Source organism: Gymnoscopelus braueri (genome assembly GCF_963280865.1).
Source record: "Gymnoscopelus braueri genome assembly, chromosome: 3".
Classification (NCBI taxonomy): domain Eukaryota; kingdom Metazoa; phylum Chordata; class Actinopteri; order Myctophiformes; family Myctophidae; genus Gymnoscopelus; species Gymnoscopelus braueri.
Genome location: NC_137612.1, coordinates 38,119,991 through 38,140,984, shown reverse-complemented (window position 1 = coordinate 38,140,984; position 20,994 = coordinate 38,119,991). Strand labels below are relative to the sequence as shown.

At 43.6% G+C, this 20,994-nt stretch overlaps 1 protein-coding gene across 2 annotated transcripts in view; it reads right to left on the bottom strand.

Annotated features, from left to right (window-relative positions):
- kaznb (kazrin, periplakin interacting protein b) overlaps nucleotides 1-20,994 on the bottom strand; it is a gene marked incomplete at its 5' end in the record, with an annotated part of 88,754 nt that overhangs the window by 65,446 nt on the left and 2,314 nt on the right. Inside the window, one exon of one of the 2 annotated variants that reach the window (XM_080424739.1) lies at nucleotides 1,578-1,665. The exons of the other annotated variant lie outside the window; for it this stretch is intronic. Coding sequence (XP_080280865.1) covers nucleotides 1,578-1,665 — 88 coding nt within the window. Of the gene's footprint in view, nucleotides 1-1,577; nucleotides 1,666-20,994 lie in introns of those variants that run through there. 2 annotated transcript variants of the gene reach the window in all.

Here is a 20,994-nt window from a genome sequence, read left to right as displayed (position 1 = left end):
ACAGAAAAGGCAAGGGTGCTGAGTGAGGGTGAAAAACACCAATTTAGCGAGCCTGATTCATTATCTGCAGTGGTTTTGATAGAAGTGACAGCTATTTAAATGATTCATACGGTGGATTCAGGTTCAGTTCGTTCATGAATCCAGTATCCATTAGAGGAAAATCCTTCATCTTCGAATAATGACTGTGGAGTCCACGGCGAGGAAGAGAATGAAAAGAATAACCCTGGCCTCAAAGATATCTCATCCATTTAGTTGGACTGCTGTTTCAGTCCCCACCTAACCGAAGCATGGACCTCATGAGTCATCCATTTCCTGTTCCTATCGTGTGTCTGAGGCACTCTGAGACGTTAGGTTAAAGCATGATTTAACCTTCGTCGTACGATGGTGCCGCGTGCCGAAAATACCTGACCCACAAGCTCACAACGTGTCAGGGATGCGACACGTCGTGAGCTTGGAGGTCGGCTATTTTTGGTGCGCAACACCGTCGTAAGATGGAGCATAAATTAGACTCAATTCATCTGAAATGTCCAGTCCCATCTCTCGCTCGCTCTCTCACACACACACCCATAACTTTCCCAGAGTATGGGAAACAGGCCCTGCATATCGGGTGTCCATATATTGCTGATCATAAGGGTAAGTGATAGCATGGTATGTCCGTATCCACATATCTCATTACAAAGATGCCCAAAAAGAATGCAACCTCATAAATTAAAAGTTACTGCAGTGCAGATGAATGACTCTCGCAGAGGTCAGAGGTGGATCTAAGCCGGAATAGCAGCCAGTGCAACCGGCCAGCTAGCCTAGCACAGTCCATTCCTGTCTGATCCTGGGAAACTTAGGGCAACAGATAAGGGGCAAATTCAGATATCCCTACTGCAGAATATCTAGACAGTATCGGCTGCTTTATTATACAATTGAACAGAAATTATTTCAAAAGTTCTGAAACGGTGACTGTACTGGTACTGTAGCATCACGGACATCACAGTAACTACATCACAAGTGGAGGAAGTTGAACTGTACAAAAGTACAGTAAATACAGTATGTGCAACTGTACACTGTACTGTAGTGTACTCAATATCGGCCAACACATGTACATGTAAATGTACATTGTAAATGTCTCACATAAAAAAAAATGCTATATTTGCAATGCACTGGAAGCATTCTACTATTAAATATAAAATGATATGTAGGCTATACACTACTTATGATATACTGTTAAGTGGTGCGGTCAGCAAGGTTATTTCTACTCCTGACATCACAGCCTTGAGTATGTTAAATGCTCTAGATGTAGATGCTCAAACGCGGTTTCCTAAAAGTATAATAATAATATCGTTTATTGTCCCCAAAGGGAATTGTCTTCACAGGTCTGTTCGTTACAACAAAAACAACAAAACAAACATAACAACAAAAACAACATATCACAAAGACAAAGACATGAGGTCCCCACATATAAAGTATTCATAGTTTATGAAAATGCCCAATTATAACATATGTACAGTTTTTTCCACATTAATACAATTTGTAGCGTTTAAAAAGATCCGTTGCCCTTTTAAGGCGACGCTCTTCCCCTGTTGTACCTGCATTCATCGCCCTTCTGTCCAGCTCCCATGGAACACAGCTGGGGCGTAGCATCTTCTCAGCCCTCCACATCAAAGGAAAGTCCATCTCTCTCTTACTCTCCTGTCACAATGCTCACTGCCGTTTCCACTATCCAATTGTGATGATCCCAAATGAGTGATGGAATGGAGATTACCGTGGCATCTGTCCACGCCCCCTCCCCCCTTCCCTCATAACCTCATCAATGCAAGGCAAAGCCCACCCTGACTGTCCCACCCGCTGTATCTAAACAGGTCCCACCCACCACTAGTCCAGAAACACAGGTCCTGCTCCACCCCCATCCTAGTGAAATGGCAGAATGGCATGATGTGGTATTCCTGTGCAGCAGTAGTTCTCAAACATTTTCATGTCGTAGGCCACTGACTAAATATTTTCCCCATAAGAGAAGATTTGTGTTAGATTAGATTTAGTACAGAATTCTACAACTGTCAATACTGTAGGTGGAGCCCTATGATCTGAATAGTCACTTTTTTTTCCTTCTTTTTTTTAAACATTTTTGGGGGCTTTTCTGCCCGTAATGATAGAACAGTGGAGACTGCATCAGAGCCAATATGGTAGGTGCCTTAACCACTAGGCCATCGGTAACCCTGAATAGTCATTCTTATACATACTCTCATTGAAAAAACCTCTAGCTGCTGAACTAACAGTGAACTTAAACTGTTCCTCATTTTGCTGGGTACCCTCAGGAAACCCCCCAAGGAGCCCTGAGGGGTCCCTGGACCCCACTTTAAGAACCACTGCTGTACAGGTCTAAGACACAAAATCACAGGACCAAGTCAGTCAGTCCCAGGCCAGGCCGTGCAGAACAGTACCGTGCATCCTCCAGGTGTAAGAGGAGACAGACTATGCAGTATTAGACAGCTAAGTCCAGCTAAGACCTGTCTGTGACGCATAGACATTTAAAGGCCCTAAACAATCTCGCTGTAATCCTTTGATATCTTGATCGGAGACAGCGGCATTAAAAAGGGATTCCGTCCTCTCCTCTTGTGACATACTGTACAGCAGTGGCTAGGTTTTCTTCTCCTGCTGTGGCAACGGAGACATGGAGAGTGCACTCCATGCGATAATAGCACTCTCAAAAGAATCACAGTATGCCGTTCGTGCCAGCCTTCGGGCTTTGTGCAAATGTACAGTAAAATGAGAGCTTTTATGCTACTTGTAAATGCGCTACAGGTGGCATTTATTGTCCTAACGTCTAAAGACTACTGCTGGGTGAGATTAGTGTTGACGTTTAACAGTGGTGAGCATGTTTTCTAAACAGAGAGGTGTGGATCTTTACTAGCTTATACTAGGTCTTTCTAGCTTCCAACTCACCAAGCTCACCAATCCTTGAATCAAAATGAATAAAAAGTTATTTTAACCAATCTGTATGGTAGATAATGTTAACCCATTAACTGCCAGAGGTATTTTCATATTTTTTAGCCAGTGCCAGAGTTTTTCATTGGAAAAAAAAAAGTACTCAGGAGCCGAAATACAGACTTTTTAAGTTTTAAGTTAACAAGGAAGTGGATAGGAGTCTAGATCTTCAACTAATCATATCTCCTTGGTCTTTGGGTGAAATTGGAAACATTTTTTTTTTTCACTTCACGTAGATCTACGCGATTGGCACGTGGCGGCTTTAAATCGGTTCGCGTAGATCTACGTGATTGGCAGTCAAATGGTTAATACAATCTAACTGCCACAAAAAAAGTGGAGAGTCCTAGGGCTCCCAAGGAGGTAAAAAAATCCAATGCAGGAGTGAGATGCACTGCATAATGCAAAATAGTTTTAATGCCTTCAAAATGCATTGCTGCCTGAGGAAGAATTGAAGTAGTCTGTATCGTTTGTTCATTTGCCTAAACAAAAAGTTGTAAAATAGCTGTTTGAAGGCCCATGTTGCCGGGTAGGACACCTACTGGTTGATAAGTAGTACTGCCTGAAGCTCATACGCGCAATATACCCCAGGCCCAGGCAGGGGTTGCGCCTCTTGGGTTGAGCGGTCCAAATTTGGCCTCTCATGTGAGAGACTCGGATTCAAATAGGACATTAAAGTTACGGATTTGCAGATTTAAATTAACGCGGAGATGTTTTACTGTGCAGCAGGGGTTTCTGTCAGAGCCCTGAGGAAAGACAGGAGCAGCAACTGGGGGGCAAATTAGTTCTCTCTCCATGCCCTGTCACCCACAGCCTTATGGGGGGGCCTCTTCACCCCGCTCATGCCAACCAATTAACCCATTAAAACCAGGAACGCATCTGTGTAACCACTTAAACCATTATTTTATACTTTGGCTATTCAAAAATAGCAGATATACAAGCTCATAGCGCAGCACAGAGTGCCGTGCTATGAGCTTGTAGATCTGCTATTTTTAAAAAATCTTGAAAACGTTTGCACATTTTTTAATATATAAAAAACGTTTGAGAACCACTGATAAAGCAACATACGTTTTTCAGAAAACTGTCCGGATTTAGAAGACATTTTGTAGAATGGGAACCTCAGGCCTTAATGGGTTAAGGTCTGGACGTGTATCGCCACACGCTCACTACTTGTCACTCACGACGGATCTGCAGCGCACTACTGCACTCCACTTTTCAGAAATGCCCGGTTGATCAAAGAGCCAGCGTCTTACCCTTTCATATCCTCTTCTCGTCTATCTTGTGTCCATCTGGACTTCTGAAAACTTTCTTTTCTGCTGGTTAAGCCTGATTTATACTTCATCGCACATTTGTGTCGCACTCGCATGAAGAAGCAAAAAACTTGGGCCCCAACCCTCTTGTCGACTCCAGTAGTGCCGAACATGTACTGTGTGGGCACGAGCTGAAAACATGAATCCCGTCAAGGAGGCAAAGACCATCTGTGCTTAGCAAATGATTATAAATCAGTTTCGGACACACCTGTTGTGTCTTGAGTAAACAGTGAATCAAACAAGAGGCGAAAAAAGAAAGAAACTGGGAATGGGGAATGCGAATGCGGTCGCGTAGTTCAGCGTCCAATAAAAAATCATAAATGTCACTTCTACTGTGAAGACTGTGGTGTTGGGTCTGATGTGTGCCATCAAAACTCATTGTGCACACAACAGACAACAACAAAGGACTTATTCTCAAAGCTCCTCTATGCCATTGACAAAGAACACTCACAAGTTGGGCGTGAGGACCAAAATGCACGTCACATATTCTAGTGGAATGTGTACATGGCCTCGCTTAAGCTGTCCAAACAATTTATCATTGTGAGACGGATGACACAGGACTGAGCCAAATTCTCACATTCTCTCCACCCAGAACACTCCGTGTGTAACCGTAAACCTCTGTGAAATGAGCTGTAATTGTGGAGTGGATTTTGACTCAGCACTCAACCGTTGGAATTCCCCCGTCTTTGAATGTACAATAACTGGAAGAAACAAACTTTAAACAGTAAAGACGGCTAATTCCTTGATGCCAGTATACAGCAGCTGAACGGAACATGCCGAGGCAATGTTAAAACCACTTTCAACCTGGCATCACAATTGTGGGTATGCCAATACACTACCATACAGATCAAAATAACAGTTTATTCACACACACAAAAAAGTTTGTGGATTGCAGCTTTAAGTGGTTAACTAAACTAAACTAAAGTGAACTGCCTTGTTTTTCCACATAAGGTGTTATGATTACTTCTGTACTGAAGGAGAAAGATCCATAATATGCATTCGATTTCTCTGTAAGTGCAGGCTCATAAACAGAAGCCACCCTCTGATAATTACTGTGCTGCATTCTGGCTTCAGGGTCTTGCGTACCTTTTCATTTATTCATAAAGCCTGCAGTCTGTGTACTGTAGGTACGGAAAGCACTTAAATCATCGTTGGCCTTGCACTGACTTCTTAAAAAGGTCACAGTTGCGACTAATAAAGAGAAGTTGATTTTATTAACTGGAATTAATGGTCATTAAAGGTTGACCACGAATGCAAAGGCCTCGAATGAAGCAGAGAACTTAAAAGGATCCCTGGCTAATAAGCCAAATATGCCTTAATACATTATAATTGTCCTCTATAATTAAAATGTTAAATTAAAACACCTTAAATATTTAATTTATTTTAGAAGTTAATCTTTTTCTCAATAGGGGCAATGCCCGTCGCAAGTTGATGATGTAATTTGTCCACGTGTGGTCTAGCCCTATGGAATTTATGGAATGCACGTGAAATAAAAAACAGCTTAATACTTAGGTATTAACTAAGGTTAATATGAGCATCAAATCAATATTTTAAAGTTTTTTTTTGCACATGCACATCCATAAATTCCATAGGGCACATGGACGAATGACATCATCAACTTGCGACAGGCATTGCCCCTCTTGAGTAAAAGATTAACTGTTTCTAAAATAAATAAAATATTTAATATTTTTTGTTTAAAAAAATATATTTTAGTTATAGAGGGCAATTATTATGTATCAAGGCATATTTGTCTTATTAGCCAGGGATCCTTTTAAGAGACCTCCAGGTGGACCCTCATGTTAAGCACATCTGTTTTCTTAAAGTATCCAAGCTGTTTATTCCATGCGGTTTCATTCCGCTACCGTAAGCCTGGTGATTTGAACTATAGAAATGTAACCTGTCTCATTGAGGAAAGTATCTCAATCTTTGCAGGTTGTGAACCAGTCAGTCATTCTCAATTCTTCACCGGAATAGAGCTACATTGTGCAGATGATTTACGTTTTTACGTTTGTATGCCCTTTTATACACAATCTGTGTAAACCGTTATTCCGCCTCACTGTTCTGTATAAAAGGTACAGACACAGAATGGGGTGGCATTGTTGCCCCTGTTGCCTTTGAGCCGGCAGCGGAAGGAGTCACAGAGCTGAATTTACGTCGTCTTGTGTAACAGGCACAGCCGACAGGGCATGACAGGGGTGTGATGTTTTGATATGTCACTGGAGGATTTAAAAACCTGAAGAAGACAAACTTGTTAGCAGCTAACCTACAGCAACCAGCTAACAGTAATGTTGAGAATGTCTACAAACAAAAACAGTGAGGTCCGGGAGCTCCACACCCTCTGAGCAGAAGACAAGATCATCCGCCATTTAACAGGGATGATAAAGGAGGGCTATGTTTGTTTAGAAATCATATATTGCCTTGAGGCTGTATTTATCAGGAGGTTGTATTTATCAATATTTTCTCCATTTTCGGCTAGTCTTTTCAAATTAAAATACATTAAAACGAAACGATGGCATAACTTTGACATTAAAAAAAAGTTTGAAAGGGTTTATACTGTAATGAAATGAATGCATTCCAGTGGCTTCCTCTGTAATCAAACAACTTAGGCCATGCTTTATAAAATGGTCGGCAGTAATGTCAAGTTTGCTGTGAGTCATAGACAGTGGGCTAAACATGCCCGGACCACCGGCATGGTCCTTTAAATGTGAGCAAAAACAACACACACATGTTCGGAAGGGGAGTGTAGGAGAGGGATGAAGAGATACAGCCTCTGCTACTAACTGATGCTGCGACCACCACCTTAAAGATCTTTCTTTCTTTGCAGGTGTGTTTACCTCCCACCACCGCACAAGAACCGCCAATGTCCGTAGCCTGATAGCACCCTATCTGCACTAATAACACTCTAATGACACCACTTTTAGTACAGTGCAGAGGCAATGTGCTTTATGGACTGGCCTTAAAATCAATGGCCTACAGCAGCACTCAGGGTCTATTAGCCTTTTTAACCCTGGCATAGCTATTTTGGGCACATTTTCAAAAGATCCACGTGTTGTGAGCTTGTAGATTGTCTATCTGCGTCATTTGGTGTATGACCAAGTATATAGGGCTTAGGTGTATACTACATGTAGCTGGGTCTACATGGACCCCTCTGCACACGTATGTTATGATCTCCTCTATCTTCTCCCCTCCTCTGGACCAGGCCTTTGAGAAAGGATATTGGCCCTATGGCAAACATTAACTTTATGAATGGAAGGTAATAAGAGCCTGTCGCACCTGACACACACACACACACACACACACACACACACACACACACACACACACACACACACACACACACACACACACACACACACACACACACACACACACACACACACACACACACACACACACACACTCACACACACTCCATTACATGCTCTGTACTTTTCTCCAGCTATCTACCACAGGTAAGCCCTACTTAGAACCACACACAAAGGAGTTCCATTCCCATCTGAGTGTCTCTCTGGTGAGCATTTTGGAAATCTGGAGGGCTTTCAGCAGGGACGGAATGAAATAGAAGCATACTTATGGGTTTGGGAGCACATTCCTGGACAGAGAGAGTAGCACAGTCTCTAGTCGTGGTTAATTAGGGGAGCTTGTGGGAAGACCTTCAGTTTGAATCCCCCTGAAAAGAAAAAGCCCACACAATCCCAAATAGTGGTGGTCATGTTGAATGGAATTCATTATTCAGCTGCCAGGGTGGAAGATTCCATACACTTGCGTCCAGTCCTTTTGAAACGGTCTTCCTAAATACACCAGGGCCAATATGTCTATACCAGGGAACTGGTTCCTGGGAGGAGTAGGAACAGACGGAATAATTAGAGTGAGGAGGTTTTGGAAGGGGAACAGTTTTAGTTAAGACACAACTATGGCTGAGCATGAATGGGGGCTTGTTAAAAGTGAAAAGAGAGAAGAGCCAAGTGTAATGTTTAATGTTGTGACTGTTTATGTAGCTGGAAAATCTGACGTCACAATTGGAGCTGAAAATGTAATACAGCTTGAGATTTTAAGGCAGTGATAATGGAAAGCAAGGACATGGATTAGAGCTAACATAGAGCAGTACTTGATCAGAAGTGTCTAAACATTTTGCATAGTACGTATATAGTACTGGCTGCACTGGGGCTGATTCTGTGACAGCAAAATGTCCAATAGTGCACTGGCAAAGTTCTAATTCCCGGACATCCTGTAATGCATTATTTTCATTATGAATACATTTTGGGGGGGGGGGGGGGGGGATTGGTAGACAATAGCTCTTTAAGAGGCATGATGATAATGAACAAACTTTCGGTGCTGGCGTCTTTAAATGAGGATACATAAACCTCTAAATATAGGCTGTATAATATTTGGGAAACTGAGCTGGTACACTTGTCCAAAAACACATGCATTGTAGAAGACGTGCAGACAGACACTACAAACAATAAACTTATTTAGAGGAAAGCATACATTTTCTGCATTCTCAAAGAGAAACTGGATGTATGCGTCTGTGATATGAGTGTGTCTGTGTGTGTGTGTGTGTGTGTGTGTGTGTGTGTGTGTGTGTGTGTGTGTGTGTGTGTGTGTGTGTGTGTGTGTGTGTGTGTGTGTGTGGAGCCTCCAGTGCATACAATGTTATTTAAGCGGGAAAGCAATTAGAAAGATAAGACATGGTGCAGTAATTGGTGAATTCTCACCTCCTCAGTATGATAACATGATAATACCTTCAGGTGAAATATAAATATAGACACATTTGACGTCAAAATTTCATGGGACCCAAGGAACTGACATCTACTGATAGTAAACTTTTATTTTCCATTTTTACAGCGTGGCTCCTCAGAGACGAGCCGTAGAAGAGGGTTTGTGTGTTTCTGTGTGTCCGCAGATAAACTCGCAAACAGCTGGACCAGTCAGCACCAAATATATTGTGCACACTGCCAGTAGGCCACATGAGTACCTCCACTAATTTGTTTTCCACATCCTATATTAAAATTGGCTTAAGGGAGGACTGGGCGGCCCGGCCGGCCGGACCTCTGATGTCACGCTCACCATGACTGAGCCATAACCATATCAGTTCCCAATGCAGCAACGCCCAAATATGGGATATAATAGGAGTGTGTTATCAAACCTCAATGTGTCATCATGGCATCAGGCGCAACCAAATCAGTCAGCTCCATATTGGGCACAAAAGGGCGCATGCACATATATGGGCCATATACTATATGGGCATAAAAGGGACAAGGACTGACATATACAGATATCTCCATATATGGGCATATCACTCGGATCGGCGGTGACACGTAGGTGTTCGGGCCCCGAACCTCTAGTGTTTTATAGTTTCTAAAATATTTAACTTAAATTTTATAATGTAAGTCAGTGGGGCTCCGATTAGGCTCCCTTGCCCAAATTTTGAGTCATACAGTAAGTCATGGATATATGATAGATGACTGACGTCACAGGCTGGCCACAGATCCTAGTTATTCTTTTTCAAGTGTTGCAAAGACAATAATATATATCTGTTTTGTTTGTATTTGCTTTTTCAATAAAATAACAAATCAGAATTGACTAGAATGTAGTGACTATAAAACATAGCAGGGAAAACAGGCAGTGGTTATTGTTTTTTCTGAAGCCTTTTGAAATGTGTTTACAACAAGCTAACATAATAGCAAGTGTAGTAAGTGTAGACAGACAAGAGTGAGATATAAGCAGTCTAGTCAGACACTTTGAAACTTCCCAGGTGTACTCTGTCAGGCCCATGTTCTCTCTCTTGTCAAATCCATGTTCCTCCAAATGATGAGCCGAAACTTGGACTTGATTCATTTCAGAGTAATTGGAAACAGCCCGAGCAGCATAGCTCACTGGAATGACACTGCTAGGTAAACAGACGAGGTGTGTCGACGCCCTGAGCCATCTGCTGCAGTCTGGGACACGATGCGATGTATGAACTATTACGACCGCCTATCAGGGGGCCTTCGGCAGATTATGTCAAATTCTGAGGACTTTATACGGTGGCAGGTGAGGCAGTGGTGCAAATCAGAAGGCACTTAAGTCTGATTTATACTTTGTCGTACGATGGTGTCGTGTATAGAAACTATATAGCCGCTCTATAAGCTCACAACTTGTGACGGATGCGATGAGTTGTGAACTTGTAGATGGGCTATATCCGGTGTGTGACGCCGTTGTGCGGCGGGAGCATAGATTAGGCACTTAAGCCGACAGCCCAACTTGATATTATGTATTATGAGTAACTCCAACAGGATTCGTTTAAAACTTAGAGCTGTGGTCCATTTACATATTCCAAGGCATGATTCAGCCATTCAGGCCACACTTAAAGTTGATTGCAGTCTGGATAGACATAGAGTGTGTGTGTGTGTGTGTGTGTGTGTGTGTGTGTGTGTGTGTGTGTGTGTGTGTGTGTGTGTGTGTGTGTGTGTGTGTGTGTGTGTGTGTGTGTGTGTGTGTGTGTGTAGAAGAGGTCCACTGTATATCCGCCTGATGTCAAGAATGCAGTCTACACAGCATATCAATCTTGAGAGGGGCCCGTGTGAGAGCCAGATGAATGAGAGCACTGGTAGAAGTGGCCTGCTTATCCTCTGCCCTGTTGGAATGTCACGCTTTGTGTTCTCCGGTGGCTCTGCACTTCTTCAAAACTCATTTTCTTCCATTGCCTACGCTCCGCACTCTTCTGAGAATGAATTTAGACTGCAGCTAAAGCTACATGTACAGAGAGAAAAAAAAACACCACTCCGCCTCTCTGCTGCCAAAGAAATGCAGCATTTTAATGGGACGAGAGCTGAGAGGCATCGTGACAGCGACCGAGCTTCCACCCACCTCCTCTCAGTCTGTCTTAGTTGCTTTCACACATGCACTACCACCCTGAACTTATCTAGACATTACATCACAGAGAGAGAGATATTGAGACAGACAGAGAGAGAGAGAGAGGGACCCCGAGAGAGAGATGTCTCCAGTCGTTTGAAGTTTTGGACTCATAGAGATTTGAATGATTTAAGGTGAAGACTCAAGGTTGGGAATTGAGGAAGGGAGTCGGAGACAAGGGAGTTGGATGATTATCTCGATCTCCTGTGGTGTACGCATAGGGGCTCCGAAACTCCCAGCGGTGTCCCATCAATATCCTTGCTAGGGGTACTGTAGTGGTGGGTAGACAATACTGTCAGCACTCCTTTCTTATCGCAGATATGCGTCGGATATACAGAGGTTTCTTCACATTGGCGTGTCTAAACACGGGTGCCTGGTTTGTGTCGTTGAAGACGCCTCCTTCCCGAGCTGTCTTCAACGCTCCCCTGCTTTACCATCTATCACAGGAACACACTCCATCTGTCACTTCAGCTCTAATAATGTACAGTACATACATGTGTGCCTGACTTAACAGCCATCAACAGCTAGCCATAGCCTTGCATATGGTTGCTTGATTGCTACCATAGACTGTGAAAAATAAAGTAGGGACAGTGACATCACCCACTGGCTGGTGGAGTCCCGTTTTAAAGCCTCGGCTTCTGCAGTTTGACCATCGCCATCTTGGCGTGGACGGTTTGCCATCATGGATTTTTGCGGTCAGAAGTGACCATATTTGGACGAGAGGGTGGAGCTGGGGATATGCCTCTGTCCTGATCACTGTGAGAGTGACTTGTCAATCACAACGTGATGCCCTAAAGCTGCTTCATCATCCTACTATAAAGGTGTAAAATCTCTGCGTGCGTGTGTGCGTCCCAGTGTGTGTACCTGTCCTTCGCGTATCTCGAGAACTGTCCGGCCGATTGTCTTTAAACTCGCCGCGTGTAATGCCGAGTTTGTTTTCATAACGCAGAGGACCCGAGGGAGTGCGGTGACGGCTGTCGAGTCGGTCAGATAGCCGGTTGTCCAGATCCGCTGGATGACTGACCGGTGGTCACATATTTTGGCAGGTCACAAATTTCACCGTAAACACGCCATGCTGGAGGATGGAGGAGGCAGTGAGGATTAGTGTTGCCATGTCCGCTTATTATAAGCGAGTTTGGTCTTGTTTTTGCCAGGTCGCTTATAAATATTCAATGAAAGGATTATCCGCACTCTCTTCAGTAGTTTCTTATGTTCTCTTTTAATACTGTAGGTTCACAGCAGCAGCAGTCTATCAAGAGAAACGTAATTAGGCTTATAAATAAAGGTAGTTTATAAATAAAGGTAGTTGAGAGTGGCGTTTTTTTGGGGCTCGTTTCTAAAGTGTAGTTGCTTATTTGGGCTTGCTGTCTAATGCTGTTGTCAAGGACCCAGAAATCAATTTGCATTTGACCACGGACCCCCATCTGAAAATATTTTCTGCCAACCCACTACAAGTTTTGTGCATTTAATGTTTCAAATAGGCATTCCAAATATTGAACTATTTTTTTCCAAGATTTTTTGACAATAGCAGATCTATGAGGTTGTAGATAGGCTATTTTCAAATAGCCATTGTATATAGGGTTTAAGTGGTAAAACTGATTTTGATGCTACATGAACACATTTTGCTCGGAATCCCCTATGTGATCATGGGGCCCAGTTGCTTCTTTTGGGCTTGTTTTTGTAGAACTGTCTGCTTGTTTCTCTCACAAAATCTTGGGATCTGGCTACTGAGAGACACAGTTACAGTATGACACTCCCATTCCATTGTAAACGGAGAATGCAGAACTAAAGCTTGCCTTGGAGCGACCAGTAGTTCCAAAGACTGCTGTGTAGTTCCAACGTCGAACCATTCATAGTCAGTGTTTCCAAGGCTCCCAGGCTCGCTACATGAACCATGTGAAAGTGATCGCGCGGCGGTGAGATCAGAGTGTGTTATAACTCTCTTTCAACGGGTCTGAGCTGCCCTATCCGAGACCCCCTGGAGTGATCCTCTCCAGACTCACATGCAGCAGCACAAGATACATCTAATGGATCTGTGTAGAAAAAACTAAGGGAGCCATGTTTCCCCTCATCCATAAAACTCTTTAGACTCTTTATCCTGCCACACAGTATAGCGCCGATAAACTCCAGGTTAGGGCTGGGAAATTTACCAAACATATATCGAAACCGACAGTTAGAACCAATAACCGACTTGATCTTGCTCATGCATCTTAAATGAATGATAGAGAAACAGATTTTTTTTAATAAATGTTTTAAATGTACTTGTATATCAACAAATCAACACGAAAACAATTCTAATAGATGTTTTCATAATCAAGTAAATCAATCAGTTTGATTATCCACTTAAGCCCTTGTTGTACAATGGCGGTGTACAAAAATAGCAGAATTAGTTGCATGGCCACCCACCCGTTGTGAGTATAGATATATTTTTTGTTTTTTCATAATCATTAATCCGAACCAAGGCAAAAGTATTTGAAGTCATATTGCCCAGGTCACGACTGATGACTTGAAGACAAAAGAATACCTTCTATTTTATTCCCAGTAACAAAGTCCATCTCCTATGACTATTCATGTGAATATGGTCCATTTGGCACAGAGAAAAGGAAACATACTGTGGGTCGTGTTCTGACGAGGGGCCTGTGTAAAAGAGACAGGGGTTGGGGGTACTGTACAAGAGAGTGAGCGCTGAGAACAATCTTCCCAGCAGTCACTCGGCCCGCCGTCTTCCCGTTATCCTCCCCAGGCTAATAGAGGCCACCCCGCTACTGACCTCAACACAGGAAGTTCAAATTAAACAGCTCTTTCATTTGAAAGATATTGTGGGAAATGGGGAGCACAGCATGCCAGCGGAAATACAAAACTATTCAAAAGGGACTTCTCTTTCAATCTAATTTGCATACCAGAGCATGCACCTGTAAACTCTTATACACCTTATAAAGCCACCATTGGGCAACTCCCTGGCTATTTAAATTGCCATTTTTAATTGGAAAACATGTTCCTATAGCATTCACTCCCAGAACCTGACACTTTTACCGTCCCTCGTCCATCCACATAATTTGGGAAGATGGCTTTTCATTTTTAAGCTCCATGGTCCTGGAATCAGCTTCAGAAATATATAAAACTACAGCACTTCATCTCTTTGAGTGATTTTAAGTTTATTTCAGATAGTAAAAACTGAGGCACGCAGCTGTTGAGATTGTACAAATGTTTAATCAAATAATTAGACTTTTTTTTTATTTAATGTAGTAATTTCTGCTTGTTGCTCCCTTTACTCCTTGTAAAAGAGATACCATCTCACTGGGGCTTACGTGCTTTAATTAAATGATATAAAATGTAATTCTAGCAGAACAATAAAATAGCAGATCTACAAGCTTACAAGGCAATGATGTAAAGCGACACCAGGAGGAACCCTAGTATAGAGTCCATGGGAATCTGGTCAACTATAGGGTTTAAGTGGTTATGGAGAAATTTGAACACCTAGTATGAAGGGGAGAGCGGTACAACGGGAGGGCATTTAAATCGTTAATGAAGCCGTAGTACTCCACATTTCTACTTAAGCTGACTTTCACAGACTCACACTGTGGAGTCTAAATTCAACTCAAGATGGTAAACTGAGAGATTAGTTCAGTCTGTCCACTGGTATTGTACTCTTTTTAAGAGATGCCATTGCTTGCTGTTCCCATCACATGTTCTGCTCTGCTGTCTGTGACACCTGCCTGCCTGTACAGCTGCCTACCTCCATGCGTTGCGTTCTATTAGGTGGCAGTTAGTGTCACTATCTGGACGGCAATAGCATCAGGGGCCATCTGGTATCCAGCTGTAGGACCACCGTCACCAGCTGGCTTTCTGGGCAACAGCCCCCCCCCCCCACCAACACAACCATCACCCTAGATGTAAAGGTCATTTACAGCATGGAGAGCAAATGCGAATTAATCACAAAAAATAAACACTCCCGATGTCCTTAAGAATGAAGATGTGCAGATGTTAGCCGTCATCCCCCCCAGAAATAGCAAAACTCCAGCTCACAATGCATCGCGATGCGTTGTTAGTTTGCAGATCACCTATTTTCACTGCGCAACGCCACAAAGTGGTGGCATAAACAAATATAAAATAGAGTTAACACATTGGGTGCCAGAGGTTTATTAAAATATTATACGTTGAGTGCCAGCATTTCTTCCATCCACTTGCGTTATACATTTCGTGCTGTGAGAAGCCCCGACGCGGAAATGCATGTAAACAAAGCGTGCGTGCGAGACGGCGGAGGGTCCCGACTAACGCCTGGAACAATAATATTTCCAACGCGACCCTCCATTGCAGCGTGATCGCCGATCGAAAACGGCTCGTTTCCACCACATTAAAAAGAAATGGAGATATTAAGCTTTTAATCAAGGAGATAACATTGAAAACGCCGACCGGAAGGATTTTTGACATGGAGCCTCATCCAGCCTCTTCTTCTCAGAAACTGCTTGGGTGATGTCAAAGTTTCGTTTTAGCGCCCCACGTGGCCCACATGTATAAAAATAGAATTGGGTCAAAAACGGTCCGGACCGTTTTCGGCACTTCTCGTTTGGACCCTCAAAAACGGTCCGGACCGTTTTTGGCATTCAATGTGTTAACATGAAATCATCACCGTACAGTAATGTCCTCCAGCTGAAACACAAATTCTGGAGTGTCCAGGAGACATCACATTCTGATTTCCCCTGAGGACGCACATGGACGTGAATATGCCCCCCGGCCGTCACATCAGGGAGTGGAATCTGTCTCGCTGTGTCAGCTAGTTTATATGACTGTAAACTCCTTACTGCCAGTGCATTCCATCACACAGAAATAACAAATAAACCACAGAGTCATACTTAATTTAAACTCATTACCAACAGAACAATGACTCTTCCTGTCTGCCAGTGAGCCCTTCTAAATCATATTCAGAAATTAACTACACGTACTGTACAATCCAAATTGAAATTGCACAAATAAAATATCTTCGGCAATTCCGCCCTGTTTATGTATGATGCAATTACATAGCTCACATACTGAAATCTGTCATCAATAATAAATATTTATACAAATACATAAATACAAAGTAGTGCTTTAAACCCTTTTCATAAATTGCCAATTTATGAACTTAATTATACTGTATGACTGCAATGGAGGCACATAACTTAATATAAGTTAATTATAATAAGGGAACATTGAGTGACCTGTCTCCGGCTATTAGATCCGATACCCTCATTCTCTATCTATCCCCTCTCTCTTTTGTTGTTGGGGCAATTATCCTTGTACATTTGCACATGTGAAATTTGTCCTCTGCACGTACCCATCCTAATTATTAGGAGCTGTGAGTGGGGTGCTATTAATACAGCAGCTAGTGGTTAAGTGTCTTGCACAGGGACACTTTGACACATACAGAACTGTAGACTAGAGGTTCTCTTGGTAGGTAGGTTCTTCTATCTATCAGCGTGTTCATCTGGGATGGAAACCCCAGGAGTCCCGGCTATGATTAGCTCGTTTGCTTGAGGACGTCGTCTAGTGAGGAAGAGAAAGAGAAAGAAGCAGAAATAGAGAGGAGGGTTGAACGGGTGGATGGAAGGGGTGGGGGAGAGGGGTGGAGGGCCGCCTGTCTCTGGCTATTGTTTGGACACAGTTCCTCTCACGCTGCATTGACCACAGACAGGGCGTGGCCGGAGGGGTGGGTGGGGGGGTTGGTTGGGTTGGGGTATTCCGGGGGAGAGAATTTGGGGTTGGGGAGCAGGCGGGGGGTAGATACAGGGGGAAGTTCAGGCACATTGCATACTTTCTCTGCATGTGGAGAGTGAACAGGAAGGCGGGTGGTCCCCGGAGAGAGAAGGAGAGAGAGTGAGAGAGAGAGAGTAAGGGTGGGGGTGACAGGGGGGGGGTTCCTTCCCTGTAGTTTGGTGCACTGTTCCCAGACCTGCTCATGTGCACCGCGAAGTAATGAGAAACCCGGGGCCTCTAACAAACTCAGGCCAGATGGGGAGAGAAGTCTTCCTTACAATTACACTGCAAGAGAGAGCAGCACAGCCCCCGTCAGCTTCTCTCCTCTGCAGGGAAACGATGATCAGCTATTCTTTTTTGGAAAATACTGTAGTTGTAATCAGGAGGGTTTTTTTTCCAGCACATTGCTTGGCTTGAGTTTGAGAGAGTGATTTGGGGAAAAGCTGCAGCTTTGTGCTATACACCGGAGTGTTAATCCAGAATGTTAATATACCTCTGAGTGTTAAATTAACACTCTGGATTTGGACTGTGAGTCTATCCCTGACTGCAGTACAGCGAGCTAGTATGTTTCAAATGTAATTACGCTGTAATCCCTTTCTGCTTTGTGGCAGCAACAACGTACAGGGACTACATGTACAAAACGTATTTACTCATTACCTCCCAGTGCTGTTTTTTCCTCTATATAACACAAAGTGTGAAGGAATTTCTCTGTGTTTAAAAAAGGCGGAATTGGCTTCCAATTTGCAGTATGAGTGAAAAAAAGGAAGCTTGATATAGTAGTGTTTTGGGGGAAGGTTGATAAGAGTAGTATTGTCAGATTCCCATGAGCCTGTGATGAGCGCTCTCTCAATGACTGACTGCAGGGCACTGATCAACCACAGCTATAAATAATGTAACAGGCTTACCTCACATTGATTTTAGAGGACAACATGTTTTCATACTGCAATCGCCTTCTCCTTTTTTTCCTCCGATGAAAAGAGTGCCAGGCAGATGTTTCACGCCCCTTGCTTCCTTTCTTTTTCTTTTTTCGTACCCTAGTCGGACGGGCATTAGCGGCGACAGCATATGTACCATAGAAGATTGGTGCTGAAACATCAGCATCGTTTAGGAATGCAAAACAGAGCTCTGACATCAAAGTGATGGATTAAGTGTAGTGGCCAACAATAAAGGGGTGTCATCACCCTGGTGGATGAATACATTAGTGTCGACGGCTGGAATAGAAGGAGGCAGGTCATTTGTAACAGTCAGCCTTGGGCTGCACCATTGACTGTAGGGCACTCCAGGAGAGGACGGCCGGCTACACAAAAGAACCATCCGAAACCGCATTGAAAATGTCACCTAAATATAGATTGCACGCAAACTTGTACTGTAATGGTTCCCGATGCAGTTTGCTGAGACAGAAAGTTTGGGGAGTCAAGGCCTGCAAGTAGTGATTAAATCTGCTATCGTCTGCTGTCGGTGGGGACAGAAGGTCAGATTCCAAGGACGGTTCGACCGGGCAGATTGACGCGTTGTTTTTATAGCCCTGTTGGACATCTGTCAGTGACGTTATTGAGGTTCCAAGGGAGGTGAAACAGTAAAACAATTCTGGCATTTCAGCACAGCATAATATATTTACAGAGGAGTCGAGTCATGCATGCTAACAAGCCGTTTGCTGTGCAGCCTCCTTGGTGCTGCCCGGGGCAGAGCTAACAAATAGACTAACAAACAGCCTGGCCTGTAGAGGGACACACACCTAAAAACACTTTATCTCCCGAAAGCCAGCGGCCACTGACGTTGGTGCTCGTCACACAATAGACTGCTTAAAGGAGAATACCGGACAAATTAAGTGTTGTCTTTGATGTCTCGTTACTCACCTATTGACGTGAAAAGTGGCGTTCTTTTTTTCCATCGATTCCCCTGTCGTCATTTTTTAAACCCCCTCCGTTGTCATAATGGGAGCGCGTGGGTTAGGGAGATTCGTCTATTATAACCGATGCAAAGTTGTTTTTTTCTCTACTGCTAGTCATTGTGGAGTCTCATGATAGTCAAACATGAGAGTAGCTAGCCTGAGAGGCTAGCGCTACTGCCGAACGATTTAACACTGGATGCTTGTTTCTTTCCAGAACCTGGCAACTCGATCATCAAACATCAAAGACAACACTTAATTTGTCCGGTATTCTCCTTTAAACAGGACATGTCGACGTCGTATTAAACTTAACGCCATGTCCTCACACTTAATAGGCGTTGGTTGCCTCTAAGTTTAGACTAGTTATTTTTTTTATCCATGGACAAGGATAGGGTTTGTTTGTGTCAGTGTGTTTTGTGTTACATAGAAATGAGCTGGTGGTGGAGGCCTCTGCCTTGCTCTGTTCTCTCTGTTCAGCAGCCTAACTATAGTCACCTGACTGTTGGCCCGGGCCTCGGGGATACAGGAAGTGTGACATCACCGCCCTGACATTCTGGAATGTGGGAATGTCAGGCTGCCTGTTTCGCACTGTGCGAACAAAAGGGGGTGAGGGAGAGACAGAGAGAGAGATGCAGCACACTGTGGTTCATTTCTTATCCACGGGAAGTGTAAATGCTAATAGTGCCTATGTTCAAAGTACTGAAGTGGAGTTATGCCTGATTTATCTTTGGTTGCGCATCACATCGCGTACCGAAAATAGGCGATCTATAAGCTCACAACGCATCGCAGCAACATTGGCACGCAACTAAGTATAAATCAGGCTTTATACTCCACTACTGACACCACTGGCAAGGAGAATTAACCCAGTTGGAAAATAGATTCAATGCCAGCCCTGAACCCTGAGGGGTTGCAAGCCAGCATCGGTAGCCAAGAGAAATCACCTGCCGCTAAACTCCATCTGCCTAATGTTGCGTTCACAGTCACACAGATTCAGACAGACGGTAGACGGCAGACGGACAACACCTTCTGAATGGCAAGGCCAAAATAAACAAACAGACAGAACAGCAGTACAGCAAAATGAAATACGCATGACGATTGCTGTGATGATGTCGAATTGTTTACAAAGAAGTGTTTTGTCTATTATTTTTAAGTAATATTTGGGCTTTTTTGTGTGCATGTAGCTATGATATTATGCCGCTAAAATCTATATTAAAGTCACTCCAAAACTTAAATTCCCTGAAAACGTTCATTTATTCATTTCCAACATGGATAGTGAAAGGAGAGCGTATAAATCCATCTTCAACCGCTTATCCGAAGTCCGGTCAGGGAGGTAGCAGTTTCAGCAGCGGAGCCCAGACTTCCCTTTCCTTGGCCACATAATCCAGCTCTGACTGCGGGATCCTGAGGCGTTCCCAGGCCAGCATGGAGATGCCCCACCTGGTCCTCGGTCTGCCCCATGGCCTCCTCCCAGCTGGATGAGCATGGAAAATCTGACCAGGTAGCATCCTCACCTGATGCCCAAACCACCTCACCTGGCTCCTTTCTACACAATTAAAGCAGCAGCTCTGCATCTTGTTGAGAAAACAAGACGACAGCAACAAAAACAAAAGTGCATATGGATGCATTGTATTCTGCAAGAGTGCAGCACACATGGGTCATTTCATCAGCTCGCCCAGGAACTAAAGATGGATGATGAGGGTTTCAGGCTTACATTTTGCTGAACCTTTCAGCCACTTGCTCCATCGTTGTCCACAGATCGTCCACAGAACTTTTTCTCCCTGAGGGAGCTACAGTACATACGGTTGTAAATACCTTTGTGGAAGACTTTTTTTTTTTTTTTATATTTAAACGCCATTGTCATTTACCGCTACTGTTCCTGTTTTTTCGACTTCCTTTTACCGTCCTGCTCTCTTCCACTGAAAACATATCCGGTTTACTGTCCACAGTGACAGTCTGCCTGTGAAGGCATCGTAACACAGGGAGCCTGTGCTGAATACCCAGACCTATAGCTGCACAATAGGGCACACAACTCAATACCCCCTTGTCTTCTTCAATCATCCAAGTCAAATAGAGACACAAACACAGACTGCCAGAGGCCATCGCCCTGCAACATGAGTTCCTTTCTTGCTACCGTTCTCTCCCTCACACTGATGTCTAGAAGAGGAGGTACAGTATTTGACCTGCTTGACATTCATGACA